The sequence below is a fragment of the Zalophus californianus genome, chromosome 10 (assembly GCF_009762305.2).
Source record: "Zalophus californianus isolate mZalCal1 chromosome 10, mZalCal1.pri.v2, whole genome shotgun sequence".
Classification (NCBI taxonomy): Eukaryota; Metazoa; Chordata; class Mammalia; order Carnivora; family Otariidae; genus Zalophus; species Zalophus californianus.
Genome location: NC_045604.1, coordinates 88,294,889 through 88,316,626, shown reverse-complemented (window position 1 = coordinate 88,316,626; position 21,738 = coordinate 88,294,889). Strand labels below are relative to the sequence as shown.

At 36.3% G+C, this 21,738-nt stretch overlaps 1 protein-coding gene and 1 pseudogene across 1 annotated transcript in view; both read right to left on the bottom strand.

Moving 5' to 3' along the window:
• LOC113932779 (ATP-binding cassette sub-family A member 3-like) overlaps positions 1–21,738 on the bottom strand; it is a 192,146-nt gene that overhangs the window by 83,108 nt on the left and 87,300 nt on the right. The window contains exons 12-16 of the mRNA XM_027612191.2: positions 18,294–18,423; positions 8,732–8,886; positions 8,330–8,485; positions 7,813–8,023; positions 5,280–5,430 (exon numbers count right to left, since the gene is read on the bottom strand). Of these exons, the coding sequence (XP_027467992.2) occupies positions 5,280–5,430; positions 7,813–8,023; positions 8,330–8,485; positions 8,732–8,886; positions 18,294–18,423 (803 nt within the window). The remainder of the gene's footprint in view (positions 1–5,279; positions 5,431–7,812; positions 8,024–8,329; positions 8,486–8,731; positions 8,887–18,293; positions 18,424–21,738) is intronic.
• Positions 4,570–5,264, bottom strand: LOC113931981 (annotated as a pseudogene).

The window sequence follows — 21,738 nt, the reverse complement described above, 5'->3', positions numbered from 1 at the left end:
AAATTAAATGATTTGTCTTTTAAGAGTGAGGTGAAAAGGTACTTTATATATTCTGCATACTAGTCCTTTATCAGATATATGTGATTTACATTTTTTCCCATTATTTGGGTTGTCTTTTTCTTGATAGTGTAGTTGAAGGTGAAACATATTTAATTTTCGTGAAGTCAATTTATCTAACTCTATTTCTTGGTTGCTTATATTTTTTCATGTCACAGCTAAGAAAAATTGCCTAATCCAAGGTCACTAAGATTTATGCCTTTATTTTCTTCTAAAAGCTTCACTCTTATATTTAGGCCTTTGCTCCATTTGACTTAATTTTTTGTCTATGGTATGAGATTAAGGATCCAGCTTCATTGTTTTGCATGTGAATACCAAATGTCCCAGAATCATTTGCTAAAAAGACTATTCTTTCCCCAGTTGAATTGTTTCTGAATGCTTCAGAAAATCAATTTTCTATAAAAGCTTAATCTTGAATTCTGATTTACTTCATTTCTGTGCATGTTTATCCTTATTCTAGTACCACAGAGTTTGATTTCTATGGTTTTATAGTAAGTTTTGAAATCAGGAAATATGAATCCTCCAACTTTCCTCTTTTTCAAGATTGTTTTGGTTATTTAGCAACCCTTCCATTCCATATTAATTTTAGGATCAGCCTGTCAATTTCTGCAAAAGAAAAAAAAAGGCAGTTGGAATTTTTTATAGGCATTGTGTTGATTCTGTACGGAGTATGCCATCTTAATATTAATCCATGAATACAGGATGTCTTTCCATTTCCTTGGGTCTTCTTTAATTCTTTCAATGATTTTTTTATAGTTTTCAAAAAGTTATATGTCATATAGTTCTTTTGTTAAATTTTTGCTATTTTATTGTTTCTATGGTACTGTAAATGGAATTACTTTAATTTCATTTTTGGATTGCTCATTGAAAGCATATAGATAATATAAGTAATTCCTTAATATTACATTTATATCTTGCAACTTCACTGAATTAGTCCTAATACATTTTTAAAGTTGGTTCTTTATAATTTTCTATATACACGAACATGTTATCTATGAATATAGATAGTTTCACTCCTTTCTTTCTAATTTGTATTCCTTTTATTTTTCTTCTTGAATTGTGTCTGGTACGATGTTTAATACAAATGGCAAAACAGATGTCTTAGCTTGTTCCTTATCTTATAGGGAAAGCTTTTATCCTTTCACCATAAATATGATGCTAGCTGTGGGTTTTTCACAGATGCCTTTTAGCAAGCTGAGAAACTTGCCTTCTATTCCTAATTTATTGAGTGCTTTTATTATGAATGAGTATAGATTCATTTTTTGAGATAATCATGTAATTGTTGTCCTTTATTCTATTAATGTGGTGTTTTACACTGATAATTTTTGCATGTGAACCAACCTTATATTCCTGAGACAAATCTGCCTAGGTCAAGGTGTATAATCCTTTTTAAGTGCTTGTGGATTGGTTTTGCTAGTATTTTGTGTTTGGGTTGAGTTAGGTTTTTGGTTTTTTTGTTTTGTTTTTTGTTTTTTTGCCTCAATATTCTAAAAGTGATATTCTATAGTTTTCTCTTCTTTGTCTAGTCTTATTATATGGTTATACTGGCCTCATAGAATGGAATTGGGTTTCCTCTTCTATTTTGGAACAGTTTGTGAAAGACTATTCATTTTTACCTAAACATTTGGTAGATTCACCACTGAAGCCACCTGACCCTGGTATTTTCACTGTGAAAGATTCTGATTCCTAATTCAATCTCTACTTGCTAGAGATCTAATCAGATTCTTAATTTTTTCTTTAGTCATTTTTAATACTTTATTTTTAAAGTAGTTTTAGGTTTACAATAAAATTAAAAGGTACAGAGATTTACCATATAACCCCTGCTCTGACATACATAGCCACCCCCACTATCATTATCACTCACCAGAATGTTACATTTTTTTTCACCAAAAATGAGCCTTCATTGACATATCATAATCACCTAACAACCACAGTTTACTCAAAGGTTTACTCTTGGTGCTATATATTCAATGGTTTGGACAAATGTATAATGGCATATATCCTATCATTTTATTACAGAGTTTTTTCACTGCCCTAAATATCTGTGCCTATTTATCTCACCCCACCTACACCCTTGGCAACCACTGATCTTTTCATTGTTTCTCTAGTTTTGCCTTTTTCAGAATGTCATACAGTTGAAATCATCTAGTATATGTAGCCTTTTCAGATTGGCTTCTTTCACTTAATAATATGCATTTAAGGTTTCTCCATGTCTCCTCAGTTTGATAGCTCATTTCTGTGAAATGCTGAATAATATTCCATTGTCAGGATGAACCATAGTTTATCCACTCACATACTGAGGACATCTTGTTTGCTTCCAAGTCTTGGCAATTATGAATAAAGCTGCTATAAATATCCATGTGCAGGTTTTTTATGTAAGTTTTTACCTACTTTGGATACATACCAAGGCATGTGATTGCTGAATCAAATGGTAAGGGTATGTTTAGTTTTGTAGAAAACCACCAAATTGTCTTCCAAAGTGGTTGTGCCATTTTACATTCTGTCAAGCAATAAATGAGTCCTTGTTGAATCCACATCCTTGTCAGTATTTGGTGTTGTCAGTGTTCCAGATTTTGGCTGTTCTAATCAGTGTGTAGTGGTATCTAATTATTGTTTTAATTTGCATTTACTTGATATGAGGTGAACATCTTTTCATATATTTATCTGCCACCCCTATGTCTTCTTTGGTGAGGTGTCTGTTAAAGTCTTTGGCCCATTTTTAGGGCTCAGTCAGTTAAGCATCAGACTCTTGGTTTTGGCTCAGGTTGTGATCTCATGGGTCATGAGATTGAGCCCTGTGTTGGGCTCTGGACTCAGTGCATAGTCTGCTTGGGATTCTCTGTCTTCCTCTCCTGCTGCCCCTCTCCCCTGCATGCTCTCTTTCTCTCTCTCTCTCTCTCTCTAAAATAAATAAATCTTTTTAAAAAAGTCTTTGGCGCATTTTTAAGTTGGGTTGCATGTTTTCTTATTGTTGTGTTCTAAGAGTTCTCCGAATATTTTGGATAACAGCCCTTTATCAGATATGTCTTCTGCAAATTTTTCCCAATCTGTGGCTTATCTTCTAATTCTGTGGATGCCCATCACAGAGCAAGTTTTTCATTTTAATAAAGTCTAGCTTTTCAATGATTTCTTTCAGAGATCATGCTGTTGGTGTTGTATCTAAAAACTCATTGCCATACCGAAGGGCATCTATGTTTTCTCCTAGATTATCTTCTAGCCATTTTATAGTTTTTCATTTTACATTTAGACCTACGATCCATTTTGAGTTAATTTTTGTGAAGGGTGTAAGATATGTGTCTAGATTTTTTTGTGTATGGATGTTCTAGCACCATTTGTTGAAGAGACTATCTTTTCTCCATTGTATTGCCTTTGCTCCTTTGACAAAGATCAGTTGACTATATTTATGTTGGTCAATTTCTGGACATGCTGTTCTGTTCCACTGATCTATTTTTCTATTCTTTCACTAATATCACACTGTCATGATTATGGAAGATTTACAGCAAGTCTTGAAATTGGTTAGTGTCAGTCCTCCAACATTGTTCTCCTTCAATACTGTGTTGCCTATTTTGGGTCTTTTGCCTCTCCATATAAACTTTAGAATCAATTTGTTGATATCCATCAAGTAACTTATTGGGAATTTGATTAGGATTGCATTGAATCAAGGAGTGCCTGGTGGTTCAGTCGGTTGAGGGTCTGACTCTTGATCTCAGCTCAGGATTTGATCTCAGGACTGTGAGTTTGAGCCCCATGCTGGGCATGGAGCCTATTTGAAAAAAAAAAAAAAAAAGGATTGCATTGAATCTATAGAGCAAGTTGGGAAAAACTGACACCTAACAATACTGAGTCTTCCTATTCATAAACATAAAATATCTCATTTTTTAGTTTTTCTATTTCATTCATCCAACTTTGGTAGTTTTCCTCATATAGAACTTGCATATATTTGGTAGACTTAATACCTAAGCATTTCATTTTTGGAGGTGTTAAATTTTAGAAGTGTGTTTATAATTTCGAAATACATTTGTTCATTGACCATATATAGGAAAGTGATTTACTTTTGCATATTAACTTTGGATACTGCATCTTTGCTATAATCACTTATTAATTCCAGGAGGGTTTTTTGGTCAATTCTTTCAGACATTTTGTATAAGATGATTGTGTCATCTGTAAACAAAGATTTATTTCTTCCTTCCCAATCTACATACATTTCCTTGTCTTTTCTTATTACATTAGCTGGGACTTTCAGCATAATGTTGGAAAGCTGTGGTGAGAAGGGACTTCCTCCCTATGTTCCTGATACTAATGGGAAATTTAGAGTTTCTCACCACTGATATGATGTTAGCTATAGGCTTTTTGTAGATATTCCTTACCCAGTTGAAGAAGTTCCCCTCTATTTATCTTCTTTTGAGAATGCCAACAAGCTTGCTTTAAGGGAATATGAAGCTAGTAATTACATCTTGCAAGAAGATGAAGTTGGCACAGTCCCTGGAAGTTTATGATAAATTTCCTCTTCCCTTAGTTTCTGTGTTTTGCAGTTTGCCTGGCTTTGCCAATGGCACAGCCCCAACTGCCATATGAAACCCTGATGTAGAGCTGTGCACTGTCACACTGTAAGACCCTAACATGAAGCCAGAGCCCAAAGGTCTAACAGCACTGTACAGTGTATATGCATGTATATACATGGCCACTCTCTCTGCAAGACATTTTAATGGAAAAAGTTGGAAGCTTCTTTTGCAATGTCTGCTAAAGAATGAGCATCTGCCAACAAACCTACTAGTGCCATTCCAAAAGCCAATCAACATTAAAAAGTCATTTGTTGGAACCCTCTTTGTAAAGCTTAGAAAGGATTAGTTTTTCTACCCCAAAGACAATGCCATTTTTACATCTGATTCCAATAGCTGTACTACTATTTTCCACAGCCTTCATAGCATATACAACTTGAAAAACTCTTCCATCAGGCCAGAATGTAGAGGCTGACAGGTCATACCCTGCCCCGACTGAGCTCACAATGCTGAAACCTCTGGGGCTTCAAGGCCTAAATCACACCGGAGCCGCAGACTAGTAACAGCCTCTCTCACTGGCTGCCTTGGAAGGTAAATTTTTGACTATAATTAGTCAAGTGGCAACCAGAAAGAATCTACTTGCCAAGCCCAAGGAAATCTGGAAAAATAATAGTTATTTCTGGTAACCAAAAACCATTTATCTAACATTCTCTGGATCCATACCTGTGTGTGTATTCTTTGGGTAGGATAAATGATAATTCAGCTGCAACATTGTTCTCCAATCTGGCTTCAGGTACATGTTGATCAACCACTCGAATAATTTCTTCAACATTACAATGAGGCTCCTTCACCATAATTATGTGGTATCCCACACCTGAAAACATCCATTTAAAAATAAAAATTTTAAAAATGTAACCTTCCAAATTAAACACTCCCTCCCCCTAACAACAGTCTCTTGCCTGTTAAAAATTTCATTTTTTTTTTTAGTTTCTCAGTGTTATTTATTATAGCTTCCATTCTGACATTTTCTTATGTAAACTAAGGAAAAATATATTTCCCATATAACAAATACACAAGAAAACAAATACTCTTTTCTTCAGTGATTAATGACAAAAACAATGGAGACTACACAAAGGGAAAATGTGACCTGATTTTTAATTTGATAAGAGGAATCATGTTTGTGCTTAGGAGCAAATGGATTTCAAATTACCTTCAAGTCATTCCTCTTAGTCAGTTCCTGACTCTTTAACCTTTCTTTTTTTTTTTTTTAAAGATTTTATTTATTTATTTGAGAGAGAGAATGAGAGAGAGAGAGCACAAGAGGGAAGAGGGTCAGAGGGAGAAGCAGACTCCCTGCCGAGCAGGGAGCCCGATGCGGGACTCGATCCCGGGACTCCAGGATCATGACCTGAGCCGAAGGCAGTCGCTTAACCAACTGAGCCACCCAGGCGCCCCTCTTTAACCTTTCGATGTATAGGTTTCATATTCTGACCAGAATTTAAACTTGTTAAAGTTTTAATTTTTTATATCTTTTTTGGATTTTCTTCCTTCCATCATTCTTTAAATACTTAATGCTTACTCACCACATTTCAGACACGTCAAAAGTAGAAACTTTTACTTCACTATATTAATGAATGAAAACTGTAAAATTTCACCTCACCTACTAGGAAGTCTTTACTTTGTCATACAGGCTGTGTGGACTTCCGATGCCAAGTCTGCCTGATCTGTTCAGGATTTTATACACATGCACATGTTCATGTGCATGTTTGTGCACACATCTGTGTGTAAGTATACACACGTACTTATCTTTCTGGTCTTGTTGCTCTTATTTTATCATTCATCATTTTAAGGTGGTTTACTGTTATATACTAGAATGGAGCCTTTGAATCCACTATTTCTAACTTCTTCCTCTATGTACATTTGTCCATCTAATGAAAACCACTCTTGTTTTTTTTAGTGCCCTTCCATTTTCTACCCCTGATCATCAAATTTAATTTCTTATTGATCCTCCCAAAAAACCTTCTGATCCAGGCTGACTTCCTCATTGTTCCAGGGGTAAAAAAGGCCCATTTTTATCCTCTTGCTCTTACTTACTTATCCAATTTCCTTAAAATCTGTGTTCTTTTCTCCATTGCCTTTATAAAGCCTACAACTGAAGACACTCTATGGATAATTAATATATTTGAGTAATACTTTTGTGTCTACAACTAACCTACTATGGAAATATCAATTTCTATATCCTCATATGTAAGTGCAAAAGCATTCAATAATATGAGTCCCTCTCTTTCTGACATTCACCAAATTGACTATTTAAAACCCAACATCCTCTTTGATGGGGAAGTGGTAGCATATGAGAATGCAAAGCATGGGCCGTGGTGTCAGAGGGACCCAGGTCCAGTTACTCCCATGGTTTGAATACATTACTTAATATGAGCCCCAGTGTTCTGCTTCATAAAAATGGTGATGTCATAAAGATTAGATGAGGTTATGTGTGTAAACGTGAATAACTCACCTGTAATAAATGTGAGTTGGGTGAATGAATTCAAATACTGAATTCATGATTAATGGAATGGTATCATGTTTAACTATTCTCATTAATTTGTCTCCTCCCAATTTTGAAGCACTCACTGCTTTGAGCCATGTTAATTTCAGAACCAATTATATAGATTTTTGTATTGTTCATTTTCAATGTACCAGTTTTACTGACTAACCAGACTATATATTTATCAAAGTCAAGACAATTTTAGTCCACAGTTTGGTCATTTTCTGTTCAATAAATTCTTGTTGATCAAGTGCCACATCTCAGGAATATTCATGAAAATAAACTTGAAAGCATTTAACTCATTACACTAGAAGTTTGATATTGATTTGATTGAAAACGGTCAGAAATTTCTAGTCACTGATTTTTCTCCTCTCCAAGCCATGAATCTATGTACCAAATCCCTCAGAAGCATTATTTTACTCCTGCAACAAGTTTAACACTTCAGTAGAAGCTACATGAAAGAAATAAACATGACTTTTGTGGAGTCAACAAAGAATATTTTCCAAGTTAAAATATACTTATTAAGTAATAATCAGAAGTAATTAAATAGACAGGAACTGTCTAAATTACAAAGAGTTGATTTCAATAGTTTAGATCTAACATAATAGGACACAGGAAGCTTTTGAAGACCTGTGTAGAGTGACACAAATAATAATCATGTTAAAATAATATTATTAAGCCATTAGCATCCAAACAATGATCAAAAGGAGAGACCATATATTCTTTTCAGGAAAATTGAAGAGCCACAACACTGCAGGGATCCCTTCACCATGATGGCTATACGGTCACCCAGGACATCAGCTTCATCCATGTGGTGGGTGGTCAGTAAGATGGTACGATCATGTTTATACTGCTGAAGGACATTCCAGGTGAATCTCCTTGAGACTGGGTCCATGCCAGATGTTGGCTCATCAAGTATCACCACCTAAAGACCAGAAGAACAATTCCATGATCCATGCTGTGTCCCTTATGGGATAACTTACTATTTATGGGGGCCATATTTAAGTTAAGATACATAATTTACACTACATTATATTAAGAACTCTGCAAAATTAATAGTAATTTTAAACCCCATAACCACATTACACCACCTGGTCAATAATGGGAATCCCCTCTGATTATCATTTTGGAACTTCCTTTTAGAAAGTTAGATTCGTATCAGCTCTTAGGTTTGTGTCAGGTGAGTTTCACTTATCAGCTGGAGCAGGGACTCATGTTAACCATTCTTTACCTTGGAACCTCCTATAAGTGCTATAATGATGGAGAGTTTGCGCTTCATTCCTCCACTCAGTGACTTTGCAAGTGCATCATGCTTTTCCAGCAGGCCAAAAGAAGTCAGCATTTTATTAGCTTCTGTGAGACGTATCTCTGGAGGTACTCCTTTTATCTAGAAAGATAGGGCCAGTGTTTACATGGTGCTTCCAACTTTATACTTAAAAAAATTCTTACATCAGAACTTCTTTTACACATTTATCTATATACAAGACAATTCTTCTTCCTTTTGCCTTCCTTTATGGTTTTAAAAGAACAATGCCAAAAAACCTTCCACTAAATTAGGGTAAGGATGTTGATCCTTGGTCACACTGCCTGAAGCATATGAAGAGTGGAGGAAAAGAACATCTCTCTGACTCACCACACAGTAGAAATAGAGATGTTCTGATACTGTCAATTCTGAAAACAATATGTCATCCTGGGGGCAAAAGCCCAAGTTATTCCTGATGTGAACCATGTCTTTTGAGATATCATATCCACTAATATACACCTTTCCACTTGTAGGAAGAGTCAAACCTGGAATTAAGCAGAAGACATGACAGAAGCTTAGCCTCTGTGAGAGAACCTGACAACACACTGTCCATTAGCACCTAAACTTCAGTCTACGTAAGGATTACTAAAAGAAGTTATCAGAGTCTTCTATAGAAGTAATAGTCTGGTAAATATAAATGGTCTGGTGATGGGGAAAGAAATAATTTTTCCTTTATTTTTTGCTTATCCATATATTCTAGTTTTCAATGAGTACAAAATAATATTAATTACCTGAGTAATATAAAATGTTTTGAAGAATTTGTTGTTCCAATATTCTAGTACTGCTGTCTGCCATTTGACAACATATGTGAGCCATACTATGATCTGAGCACAGCATTATGAACACTGTGGTTGATTTTTTTTTAATGAAAAATTCAGAATGTGGAACCCCTACCCTCTAGAAGTTAAAATTTTGTTGGAAGATAAAACGTAATCACATGTAATAGTCTAAAAATGTTTGCATAACATTTATGCATAGATGGCAACTGGGCCAGTTTTCCGGTGAAACAGTTGATAACATACTAAATATAGTTACAAAACTTCTTAAGTTCCACAACTCAATAATTCTACTTTAATGGGCACTTGGGTGGGCAGTTGGTTGAGCATTGGACTCTTGGTTTTGGCTCAGATCTGCTCTCAGGGTCATGGGATCAAGCCCTGTGTTGGGATCCCTGCTCAGTGTGGAGTCTGCTTGTGTTTCTATCTCCTCCCCAACCCCACTGCATTCTCTCTCTCTAAAATAAATAAAATAAATCTTTAAAAAAATAATTCTACTTTAAAAAGTACACTCTGAGGGGCACCTGGGTGGCTCAGTTAAGCATCCAACTCTTGATTTCAGCTCAGGTCATGATCTCAGGATTGTGAGACTGAGCCCCATGTGAGGCCCTGAGCCTAGCCCATAGTTTGCTTGAGATTCTCTTTCTCCCTCTGCCCCTCCCCCACGATGCTCTGAACAAATAATAATAATGTAAAAAAATTTAAAAAACACTCGGAAAAGGAAAAATGTATTCAAGATTGTCCATTACATTTAGGGTAATTAAACGTTCTCCTTTGCTCTTGTTGCTAGGCCCTCTAATCCATTTAACATTTGTCCCAGATTTTTCATTTTTAACGAAGTGTCATTATTAATGATATTAACATAAGATGGGGCAGAGAGTGGGTTGGAATGCCCCTAACTTTGTATATCTGACTTCTGGCATTATTTTGTCTAGTGGTAGGTGAGACACATGTACAATAAATAGAGTTATCACACTTTAATGCATGGTGTCTGAAAGAGGAACAGTACCAGTGTTTTCTGACACAATGTCACCAACACATCCATTTCAAGAAAATTATACAGGAACTCCCTCGTACAATAAAATGGGATAGGATGACTGAGGCTATGAACAGTTAACACAGCCAAAACACAGCAGTAGAGTGCACACAACATACACCAGAAACATTTCCTGAAGCACCAGGCCCTGGACAATATATGACCTCTCAGAGCCATTACTCTCAGGAGTGGAAAACATAAGAGGCTTTCCTAACACACAGAAGAAGACAGAGACCTAGACAAAATGTCAGGGTGGAGGAATTAATCCCAAAAGAAAGAACAAGAAAAGGTCACAGCCAGGGATATAATCAAAACAGATATGAGAATATGCCTGATCTAGAATTTAAAAACAAGCATAAGGATACTACCTGGGCTTAAGAAAAGCATAGTAGACCCAGGGAGTCCCTTAGGGCAGAGATAAAAGACCTAAAACTAGTCAGGCCAAAATAAAAACTGCTATAACTGAGATGCAAAACCAACTGGATATAATGACCACAAGAATGCAAGAAACAGAGTAACGAATAAGTGATACAGAAGACAAAATTATGGAATACAATGCTGAAAAGAAGAGGGAAAAAAATACGGGATCATGAATATATACTTAGGGAATTCAGCAACTCCATAAAGTGTAATAACATTCATATCACAGGAGTCCCAGAAGAAGAGGGGGTGGAAGGGGGAGAGGGTTTATTTGAGCACATTAAAGCTGAAAACTTCCCTAATCTGGGAAAAGAAACAGATGTCCAAAATCAAAATCAACAAAAGCAGGCCAACGCCAAGACACATCGAGGTAAAATTCGCAAAAAACAGAGATAAGGAAAAAAAAATCCTAAAAGCAGCAAGGGAAAAGAAATCCTTAACTTACAACGGAAAACAAAGTTAGAAGCTGATCTGTCCACAGAAACTTGGCAAGCCAGAAGAAAGTAGCATGATATATTCAACATGCTGAATGGGAAAAACATGGAGCCAAGAATATTTTATCCAGCAAGGCTGTTAATTCAGGACAGAAGGAGAGATAGTTTCCCAAACAATAACTAAAGGAGTAGATGAGCATTAAGACAGCCCTGCAAGAAATATTAAAGGGGACTCATGAGTGGAAAAGAAAGACCAAATGTGACAAAGACTAGAAAGGAACAGAAAAATCTCCAGGGGCACCTGGGTGGCTCAGACTGTTAAGCATCTGCCTTTGGCTCAGGTCATGATCCCAGGGTCCTGGGATCAAGCCCCACATCAGGCTCCCTGCTGGGCAGGGAGCCTGCTTCTCCCTCTACCTCTGACTGCTGCTCCCCCTGCTTGTACACTCTCTCTGTCAAAAATAAATAAAATCTAAAAAAAAAAAAGTGACTAGAATTTAAAAAAAAAAAAGAAAGATGACACCACAGGTAATACAATGGCACTAAATTCATATCTATCAATAATCACACTGAATGTAAATGGACTTAATGTCCCAATCAAAAGACATAGGGTATCAGAATGAATAAAATAATAAGACCCACCAATATGCTGGCTACAAGAGAATCATTTTAGACCTAAATACACATGCAGATTGAAAGTGAGGGGATGGGGGGCACCTGGATGGCTCTATCATTTAAGTGAATGCCTTTGGCTTGCATCATGATCCCAGGGCCCTGGGATTGAGACCCACTTTGGGCTCCCTGATCAGTGGGGAGCCTGCTTCTCCCTCTCCCTTTGCCCCCCCAACACATGCTCTCTCTCACTCTCTCTCGCTCTCTCTCTCTCTCAAATAAATAAATAAAATCTTTATAAAGTGAGGGGATAGAGAACCATTTATCATGCTAATGGATATTAAAAGAAAGCCAGGGTAGCTATATTTATGTCAGACACACTAGATTTTAAACCAAAGACTGTAACAAGAGATGAAGAAGGGCACCACTATATTATCATAAAGGGGTCTATCCAATAACAAGATCTAACAATTGTAAATATTTATGCCCCCAACTTGTGAGCACACATATCGATCATTTAATAACAAACATAAAGAAACTTGCTGATAATAATACAAAAAAGCAAGGGACTTTAGCACCCCACTTCCAGCAATGGACAGATCATCTAACCAGAAAATGAACAGGAAACATGGCTTTGAATGATATACTAGACCAGATGGACTTAACAGATGCATTTCATTTTAAAGCAGCAGAATACACATTCTTTTTGAGTGCATATGGAGCATTCTCCAGAATAGATCACATACTGGGTCACAGATCAACCCTCAACAGGTAAAAAAAGACCGAGATCATACCATGCATATTTTCAGACCACAACACTATGAATCCTGAAGTCAACCACAAGAAAAAAAATTTGGAAAGACCACAGATATATGGAGGTTAAAGAACATCCTACTAAAGAATGAATAGGTTAACCAGAAAATTAAAGAAGAAAAAACAAAATACATGCAAACAAATGAAAATATGTTTCCAAACCTTTGGGATGCAGCAAGAGCAGTCCTAAGAGGGAAGTATATAGCAGTACAGGCCCGTCTCAAGTAGCAAGAAAAATCTCAAATACAGAACCTAACCTTATACCCAAAGGAGCTAGAAAAATAAAGCCTAAAGCCAGCAGAAGAAGGGAAATAATAAAGATCAGAGCAAAAATAAATGATATAGAAACAAAAAAAAGTGGGGGAGGCACCTGGGTGGCTCAGTCGGTTAAGTGTCTGCCTTCTGCTCGGGTTGTGTCCCAGGGCCCTGGGATCGAGCCCCATGTCGGGCTCCCTGCTCAGTGGGGAGCCTGCTTCTCCCTCTGCCACTCCCCCATCTGCTTGTGCTTGCTCTCTCTCTCTCTCCATCAAATAAATAAATGAAATCTTAAAAAAAAGAAAGAAAAAAACAAACAAAAAGCCCAGTAGAACTAGGAGCTGGTTCTTTGAAAGAATTAATAAGATCAATAAACCGCTTGCCAGACTTATCAAAAAGAAGAGAGAAAGGGCCCAAATGAATAAAATAACAAATAATAAAGGAGAGATCACAAGCAAAAGCAGAGAAATACATACAATCATAAGAGAATATTATGAAAAATTATATGCCAACAAACTGGACAACCAGGAAGAAAGGGATACAATCTTAGAAACCTATAAACTACTAAAACTGAAACAGGAAGAAATAGAAAATTTGAACAGACCTATAACCAGCAAAGAAATTGAATCAATAATCAAAAATCTCCCAACAGGGGAACCTGGCTAGCTCAGTTAGTAGAGTATGCTCTCAGGGTCGTGAGTTCAAGGCCCACACGGGGTTATAAATAAACTTAAAAAAAAAAAAAACCCTCCCAGCAAACAAAAGTCGAAGGCCAGATGGCTTCCTGGGAAATTCTACCAAACATTTAAAGAAGAATTAACAGCTATTCTTCTCAAACTGTTCCAAAAAATCGAAATGGAAGGAAAACTTCCAAACTCATTATACAAGGATAACATTACCTTGATTCCAACACCAAACAAAGACCCCACTAAAAAGGAGAATTACAGGCCAATGTTCCTGATGAACATGGATGCAAAAATTCTCAACAAGATACCAGCAAATCAAATCCAACAGTTCATTAAAAGAATCATTCACCATAATCAAGTGGGATTTATTCCTGGGCTGCAAGGGTGGTTCAATATTCACTGATAAATCAATCAAAACGATATTATGCATTAATAAAAGAAAGGAAAAGAACCAAAAGATCCTCTCAATAGATGCAGAAAAAAGCATTTGACAAAGTGTAGCACCCATTCTTGATAAAAACCCTGAACAAAGTAGGGATAGAGGGAACTTAACATCATAAAGGCCATATATGAAAGATCCACAGTGAATATCATCCTCAATGGGGAAAAACTGAGAGATTTTCCTCTGTGGTCAGGAGCAAGACAAGGATGTCCATTCTCACCACTGTTACTTAACATAGCACTGGAAGTCCTAGCCTCAGCAATCAGACAACAAAAAGAAATACAAGGCATCCAAACTGGCAAGGAAGAAGTCAAACTTTTACTATTCACAGATGACATGATCTCTATGTAGAAAACACAAAAGATTCCACCAAAAAGTTGCTAGAACTGACACAGGAATTCAGTAAAGTCACACGATACAAAATCAACATACAGAAATCTGTTGAGTTTCTATAGATGAATAATGAAGCAGAAGAAAGAGAAATCAAGGAATTGAAAACTAGAGAACACTTATGAAAGAAATTGAAGAGGACACAAAGAAATGGAAAAACATTCTATGCTAATGGATTGAAAGAACACATATTGTTGAAATGTCTATACTACCCAAAGCAATCTACACATTTAATGCAATTCCTATCAAAACACCATTACCATTTCTCAGAGAGCTAGAACAAACAATCCAAAAATTTGTATGGAACCACAAAAGACCCCAAATAGCCAACATAATCATTGAACACTACATCAAAAACTAATGATGTTCCATATGGTGGCTAACTTAACATAATAAAAAAATAAAGAAATAGAAAAGAAAAAAAAAAGAAAAGCTGGAGGCATCAAATTTCAGACTTCAAGCTGTATTACAAAGCTGTAGTCGTCAAGATAGTATGATACTGGCACTAAAGCAGACACAGATCAATGAAACAGAATAGAGAACCCAGAAATGGACCCACAACTGCATGGTCAACTAATCTTCGACAAAGTATGAAAGGCTATCCAACAGAAAAAAGACAGTCTCTATAACAAACGGGGTTGGGAAAACTGGAGAGCAACATGCAGAAGAATGAAATGGACCACTTTCTTACAGCATACAAAAAATAAACTCAAAATGGATGAAAGATCTAAATGTGAGACAGGAAACATTAAAATCCTAGAGGAGAACAAAGGCAGCAACCTCTTTGACATCAGCCATAGCAACTTACTAGAGATGTCTCCAGAGACAAAGGAAACAAAAGCAAATATCAACTGCTGGGACTTCCTTAGGATAAAAAGCTTCTGCACAGCAAAGGAAACAATCAACAAAGCTAAAAGGCAAACTTTGGAATGGGAAAAAATATTCTCAATGATATATCTGATAAAGGGTTAGTATCCAAAATCTATAAAGAACTTCTCAAACTCAAAACCGAAAAAACATAATCCAGTTAAGAAATGGGCAGAAGACATGAATAGACACTTTTCCAAAGAAGACATCCAGATGGCTAACAGATACATGAAAACATGCTCAACATCACCTGGCCATCAGGGAAATACAAATCAAAACCATGATGAGGTACCACCTCACACCTGTCAGAATGGCTAAAATTAACAACATAAGAAACAACTGATTTTGGTGAGGATGCAAAGGGGAACACTTTTACACTGTTGGTGGGAATACAAACTGGTGCAGACACTCTGGAAAACAATATGGAGGTGCCTCAAAAAGTTAAAAATAGAACTACCTTATGACCCAGCAATTGCACTACTAGGTATTTACCTAAATGATACAAAAATACTGATTTAAAGGGATACATGTACCCTGATGTTTATAGCAGCATTATCAGCAATAGCCAAACTATGGAAAGAGCCCAATTGCCAATCAACCGATGAATGGGTAAAGAAGATGTGGCATATATATACAATAGAATATTATTCTGTCACCAAAAAGAATGAAATTTTGCCATGTGTAATGACGAGGATGGAGCTAGTGTGTACCATTATAAGTGAAATAAGTGAGTCAGAGAAAAACAAATACCAAATGATTTCACTTATGTGAAATTTAAGAAACAAAACTGATGAACATATGGGAAGGGAAATAAAAGAGAGGGAAGCCTATCATAAGAAACTCTTTAACTATACAGAACAAACTGAGGGTAGCTGGAGGGGAGGTAGGCTGGGGATGTGCTAAGTGGGTGATGGGTTTAGGAGGTCATTTGCTGTGATGAGCACTGGGTGTTTTATGTACATAATGAATCATTAAATTCTATTCCTGAATCTAGTATTGCACTATAGGTTAACTAAGTGGAATTTAAATAAAACTTGAAACATTAATAAATAAATAAATAAATAAATAGATAATACCTTAAATCCTTATTAAAAAAAACAAATATCTGGCTTATCAGTATACATTGATGATATGAATGAAGTTATTATTGCCTCATCTGAAATGTACTGGTTGCTATGAATTACAAGTGGATAACTTGAGTAGAGTGAGAATTTTCTGGGATTGTAGTGAATTTCTCCAGCTTAACAGGCAATTGGATTACAGAGATGTATGCATGTCAAAATTCAGCAAATAAACACTTAAAATTTAAGTGTTTCATCATAATAAAATTTTACACCAAAAGAAAAATTTAGTTAAAATATTCATATCAAATTGTTTAGTAAAAAGCATACTAACATCTAAAATTAATTTTGAGATGCCTAAAAATGGGATCAATAGATATGTGACAAGTGCAGTAAAATATTAAAATAGTAGAATCTAGATGGTAGGTGTAAGGGTATAAAATCTTTCATCCTGGATGAATGTTTGAAATTTTTTAATTTAAATTCAATTAGCCAAGGTATAGTACATCATTGGTGTTTGATATAATGGTCAATGATTCATCAGTTCAGGATAACACCCAGTGCTCATCACATCACATGCCCTCCTTAATGCCCATCAGGCAGTTATCCCCACCCACCTCCCTTTCTGCAACCCTCAGTTTGTTTCCCAGAGTCAAGAGTCTCATATGGTTTGTCTCCCTCTCTGATTTCTTCCCAGTTTTCCCCCTATCCCATTGTCCTCTACACTATTCCTTATGTTCCACATATGAGTGAAACCATATGATAATTGTGTTTCTCTGATTATTTCAACTTAGCATAATACTCTCCAGTTCTATCCATGTCAATGTAAATGGTAGATATTCATCCTTTCTGATGGCTGAGTAATATTCCATTGTATATATGGGCCACGTTTTTATCCATTCATCTTTCGAAGGGTATCCCAGCTTCCTCCCACAGTTTGGCTATTGTGGATATTGCTACTATGAACATCGGCATGCATGTGCCCCTTCTTTTCATTACATCTGTATCTTTGGGGTAAATACCCAGGAGTGCAACTGCTGGGTCATAGTGTAGCTCTATTTTTAACATTCTGAGGAACCTCCATAATGTTTTCCAGAGTGGCTGTACCAACTTGCATTCCCAGCAACAGTGTAAGAGGGTTTCCCTTCCTCCACATCCTCACCAACATTTGTTGTTCCCTGTCTTGTTAATTTTAGCCATTCTGACTGGTGTAAGGTGGTATCTCATTGTGGTTTTGATTTGTATTTCCCTGATGGCACGTGATGTTGAACATTTTTTTATGTGTCTGTTGGCCATTTGTATGTCTTTGGAGAAGTGTCTGTTCATGTCTTCTGCCCATTTCTTGACTGGATTATTTGTTTTTTGGGTGTTGAGTTTGAGAAGTTCTTTATAGATCTTGGATACCAGCCCTTTATCTGTAATGTCATTTCCAAATATCTTCTTCCATTCCGTAGCGTTGCCTTTTAGTTTTGTTAATTGAAATTTTTTAAATAAATATAAAAATCCATTCATAAGAATATATATTATACATTTTACAATGAAAACTATGTAACTTGAATTAGAATGGGTTTCCTATGAAGGGGCAGGGGAATAAAAGGGAAAGTAAGACAAAAGAAAATAAAGGAATAAAAATTAAAAAGAAGAGGCTCTTTGCATTCACCAATGAGAACAGTATATTATGAAGAAGATGCATGTGAGATGCAAAAATAAATACTGATTTTTAAACTTTACAACAAATGATTTGTACTTTAAGAAGAGTGTGAATTGACTATGGACTCTGAGAAGCAAACTGAGGGTTCTAGAGGGGAGGGGGGTGAGGGGATGGGTTAACCTGGTGATGGGGTATTAAAGAGGGCACGTATTGAATGGGGCACTGGGTGTTATATGCAAACAATGAATCATGGAACACTACATCACAAACTAATGATGTAATGTATGGTGATTAACATAACATAATAAAATAAAATTTTTAAAAAGTGTGAATTAATCAACAACTGTGTGTATAACTTAAATAACAATGATGTCAATGTTAAGAGGGTACACAGAAGCTTCAGAGTTTGATGCACAGTATCTGTGATCAGGGTGACCCTGAAAACTTACCTGTGAGAATTGATAAGGTGGTAGTCTTTCCTGTCCCATTAGGTCCCAGAAGAACAGTAATTTGCCCCTTATATACATTGAAAGATAAGTTTTTTACTGCCATGATGGTATCCTTCTCCATTGTGAATTCCTATGAAAATAAAAAAACAAATACTACCTTTATGTCTATTATTACTCCTTATAAAGGACAGGCATGTCCATCAACTATCCAGGAAAAAAGAACAAATGACAGAACATTAATCTCAAAGGAGAAAAAGTGAAAGCATAGAAAACATAAAACTGTGAAAAATAAACAATATTTAAAGGCAATATATGCAGAGACCTTAAAAGTAGGTGTACAAAACTCCTACTGAACCATCTCATCCAGTCCCACTTCATTCCAGCTACTGTCTTGAGGTTGATAATGCCACAGTCTGCCCCAATCAATGTCTTCCTGCTAAGTTCCAGAACTTCATGCTGGACACCCATTATACTAGGTTTCCTTGAGGCACTCCCAACTCATTAGCATATCTGAAAATGTATTCCTCATGCCACATTCCTTACCACAACCCACACAGATGTACAGACAGAAACCTGAGACTGACTTACCTTACACATTTCCCTCTGCCTCATCTACTAAAACTAATCACTGCTAATCAATCCATTTATTCAAAAAATATTTATTGAGGGCCTGTACTATGTGGCATACATTGTATAAGGTATTACTAATACATTAATGAACAAGACCAAAACAGCTCCTGCTCTCATGAGAGAAAAATTCCAGTAGGAGAAACACACAAAAAGCAAAAACCTGTAAATGATTACCTATTGCAGTAACATTGGTAGATGGTGCTACTTTATATAAGATAGTCAAGTGAAGTCTTAAAGTTTTTTTATTAGTTTCAGAGGTATAATTTAGGGATTCATCAGCTGCATATAACACCCAGTGCTCATTATATCAAGTGCCCTCATAAATGCCCATCACTCAATTATCCCACCTCCCCTCCAGCAGACCCCAGTTTGTTTCCTAGAGTTCAGCATCTCTTATGGTTTGCCTCCCTCTCAATCTTCATCTTATTTTTCCTTATCTTCCTCTATGTTATCGTTTTGTTTCTTAAATTCCACATATGAGTGACATCATATGGTATTTGTTTTACTCTGACTTATTTCACTTAGCATAATACCCTCTAGTTCCATCCATGACATTGCAAATGGCAGGATTTCATTCTTTTACATGGCTGAGTAAAATTCCAGTGTGTGTGTGTGTGTGTGTGTGTGTGTACATATACATATGTATATATATACATACCACATCTATTTTGCCTTTTAGTTTTTTAAGATTTCATTTATTTATTTGACAGAGCGAGAGAGCTCAAGCAGGGGGAACAGTAGAGAGAGAGGGACAAGCAGGGAGCCCGATGTGGGGCTCGATCCCAGGACCCTGAGATCATGATCTGAGCCGAAGGCAGACACTTAACCATCTGAGCCACCCAGGCGCCCCACCTTTTAGTTTTGTTAACTGTTTCCTTTGCTGTGCAAAAGCTTTTTATCCTGATGAAGTCCCAATAGTTCATTTTTTTAAGTCTCTATTTTTTAAAAATTTTTATTATGATCAGCTCATTTTTGCTTATGTTTCCCTTGCCTTTGGGGATGTGTCTAACAAGAAGATTCTGCAGCTGAGTTAAAAGAGGTTGCTGCCTGTGTTCTCTGCTAGAATTTTGATGGATTCCTGTCTCATATTTAGGTCTTTCATCCATTTTGAGTTTATTTTTATGTATGGTGTAAGGAAGTGGTCCAGTTTCATTCTTCTGCATGTGGTGTCCAATTTTCCAAACACTATTTGTTGAAGAGACTGTCTTCTTTCCATTGGATATCCTTTCCTGCTTTGTCAACGATTAGTTAGCCATAGAGCTAAGGGTCAATTTCTGGGCTCTCTATTCTGTTCCATTAATTTGTGTGTCTGTTTTTGTGCCAGTACCATACTGTCTTGATGACTGCAGCCTTGTAATACAGCTTGAAGTCCAGAATTTGATGCCTCCAGCTTTGCTTTTCAAGATTGCTTTGACCGTTTGGGGTCTTTTGTGGTTCCATACAAATTTTAGGATTGTTTGTTCTAGCTCTGTGAAGAAACGCTAATGGTATTTTGATAGGGATTGCATTGAATGTGTAGGTTGCTTTGGGTAGCACAGACATTGTAACAATATGTGTTCCTCCAATCCATGAGCATGGAATGCTTTTCCATTTTTTGTGTCTTCCTTAATTTATTTCATAAGTGTTCTCTAGTTTTCAGAGTACAGATATTTTACCTGTTTGGTTAGGTTTATTCATAGGTATCTTACTGTTTTTGGTGCAACTGTAAATGGGACCAATTCCTTGATTTCTCTTTCTTCTGCCTCATTGTTAGTGTATAGAAATGCAACTAACTGCTGTGCATTGATTTATATCCTGTGACTTTGCTGAATTCCTGTATCAGTTCTAGCAATTTTGGGGTGGAGTCTTTTAGGTTTTCAACATAGAGTATCACGTTGTTGGCAAAGAGTGAGAGTTTGACTTCTTCCTTGCCAATTTGGATGCTTTTTATTTTTGTTTTTGTTGTCTGATTGCTGAGGCTAGGACTTCCTATACTATGTTGAACAATGGTGGTGAGAGTGGACATTCCCATCATGCTCCTGACTTTAGGGGGAAAGCTCTCGATTTTTCTCCATTGAGGATGATATCCACAGTGGGTTTTTCATAGATGGCTTTTAGGATATTGAGGTATGTACCTTCTATCCCTACACTGCAGAAAGTTTTTTATCAAGAAAGGATGCTGTATTTTGTCAAATGATTTTTCTGCATCTATTGACAGGATCATATGGTTCTTGTCCTTTCTTTTATTAATGTGGTGTATCATATTGATTGATTTGCAGATGTTGAACCACCCTCACAGCCCAGGAATAAATCCCTCTTTGTTGCGGTAAATAATCCTTGTAAGGTGCCCATTGGATACCATTAGCTAGTATTTTGTTGAGAATTTTTGCATCCATGCTCATCAGGGATATTGGTCTGTAATTCTTTTTGGTAGGGTCTTTGTCTGGTTTTGGGATCAAGGTAATGCTGGCCTCATAGAGTTTGGAAGTTTTATTTCCATTTCTATTTTTTTGAAACAGCTTCAGAAGAACATGTATTAATTCTTCTTTAAATGTTTGGTAGAATTCCACTGGGAGGCTATCTGGCCCTGGACTTTTGTTTGTTGGGAGATTTTTGATTACTGATTCCATTTCTTTGTTGGTTATGGGTCTGTTCAGGCTTTCTATTTTTTCCTGTTTCAGTTTTGGTAGTCTATATGTTTGAAGGAATGTCTCCATTTCTTCCAGATTGCCTAATTTGTTTGCATATAATTGCTCATAATATGTTCTTATAATTGTGTGTATTTCTTCAGTGTTACTTGTGATCTCTCTTCTTTCATTCATGATTTTATTTATTA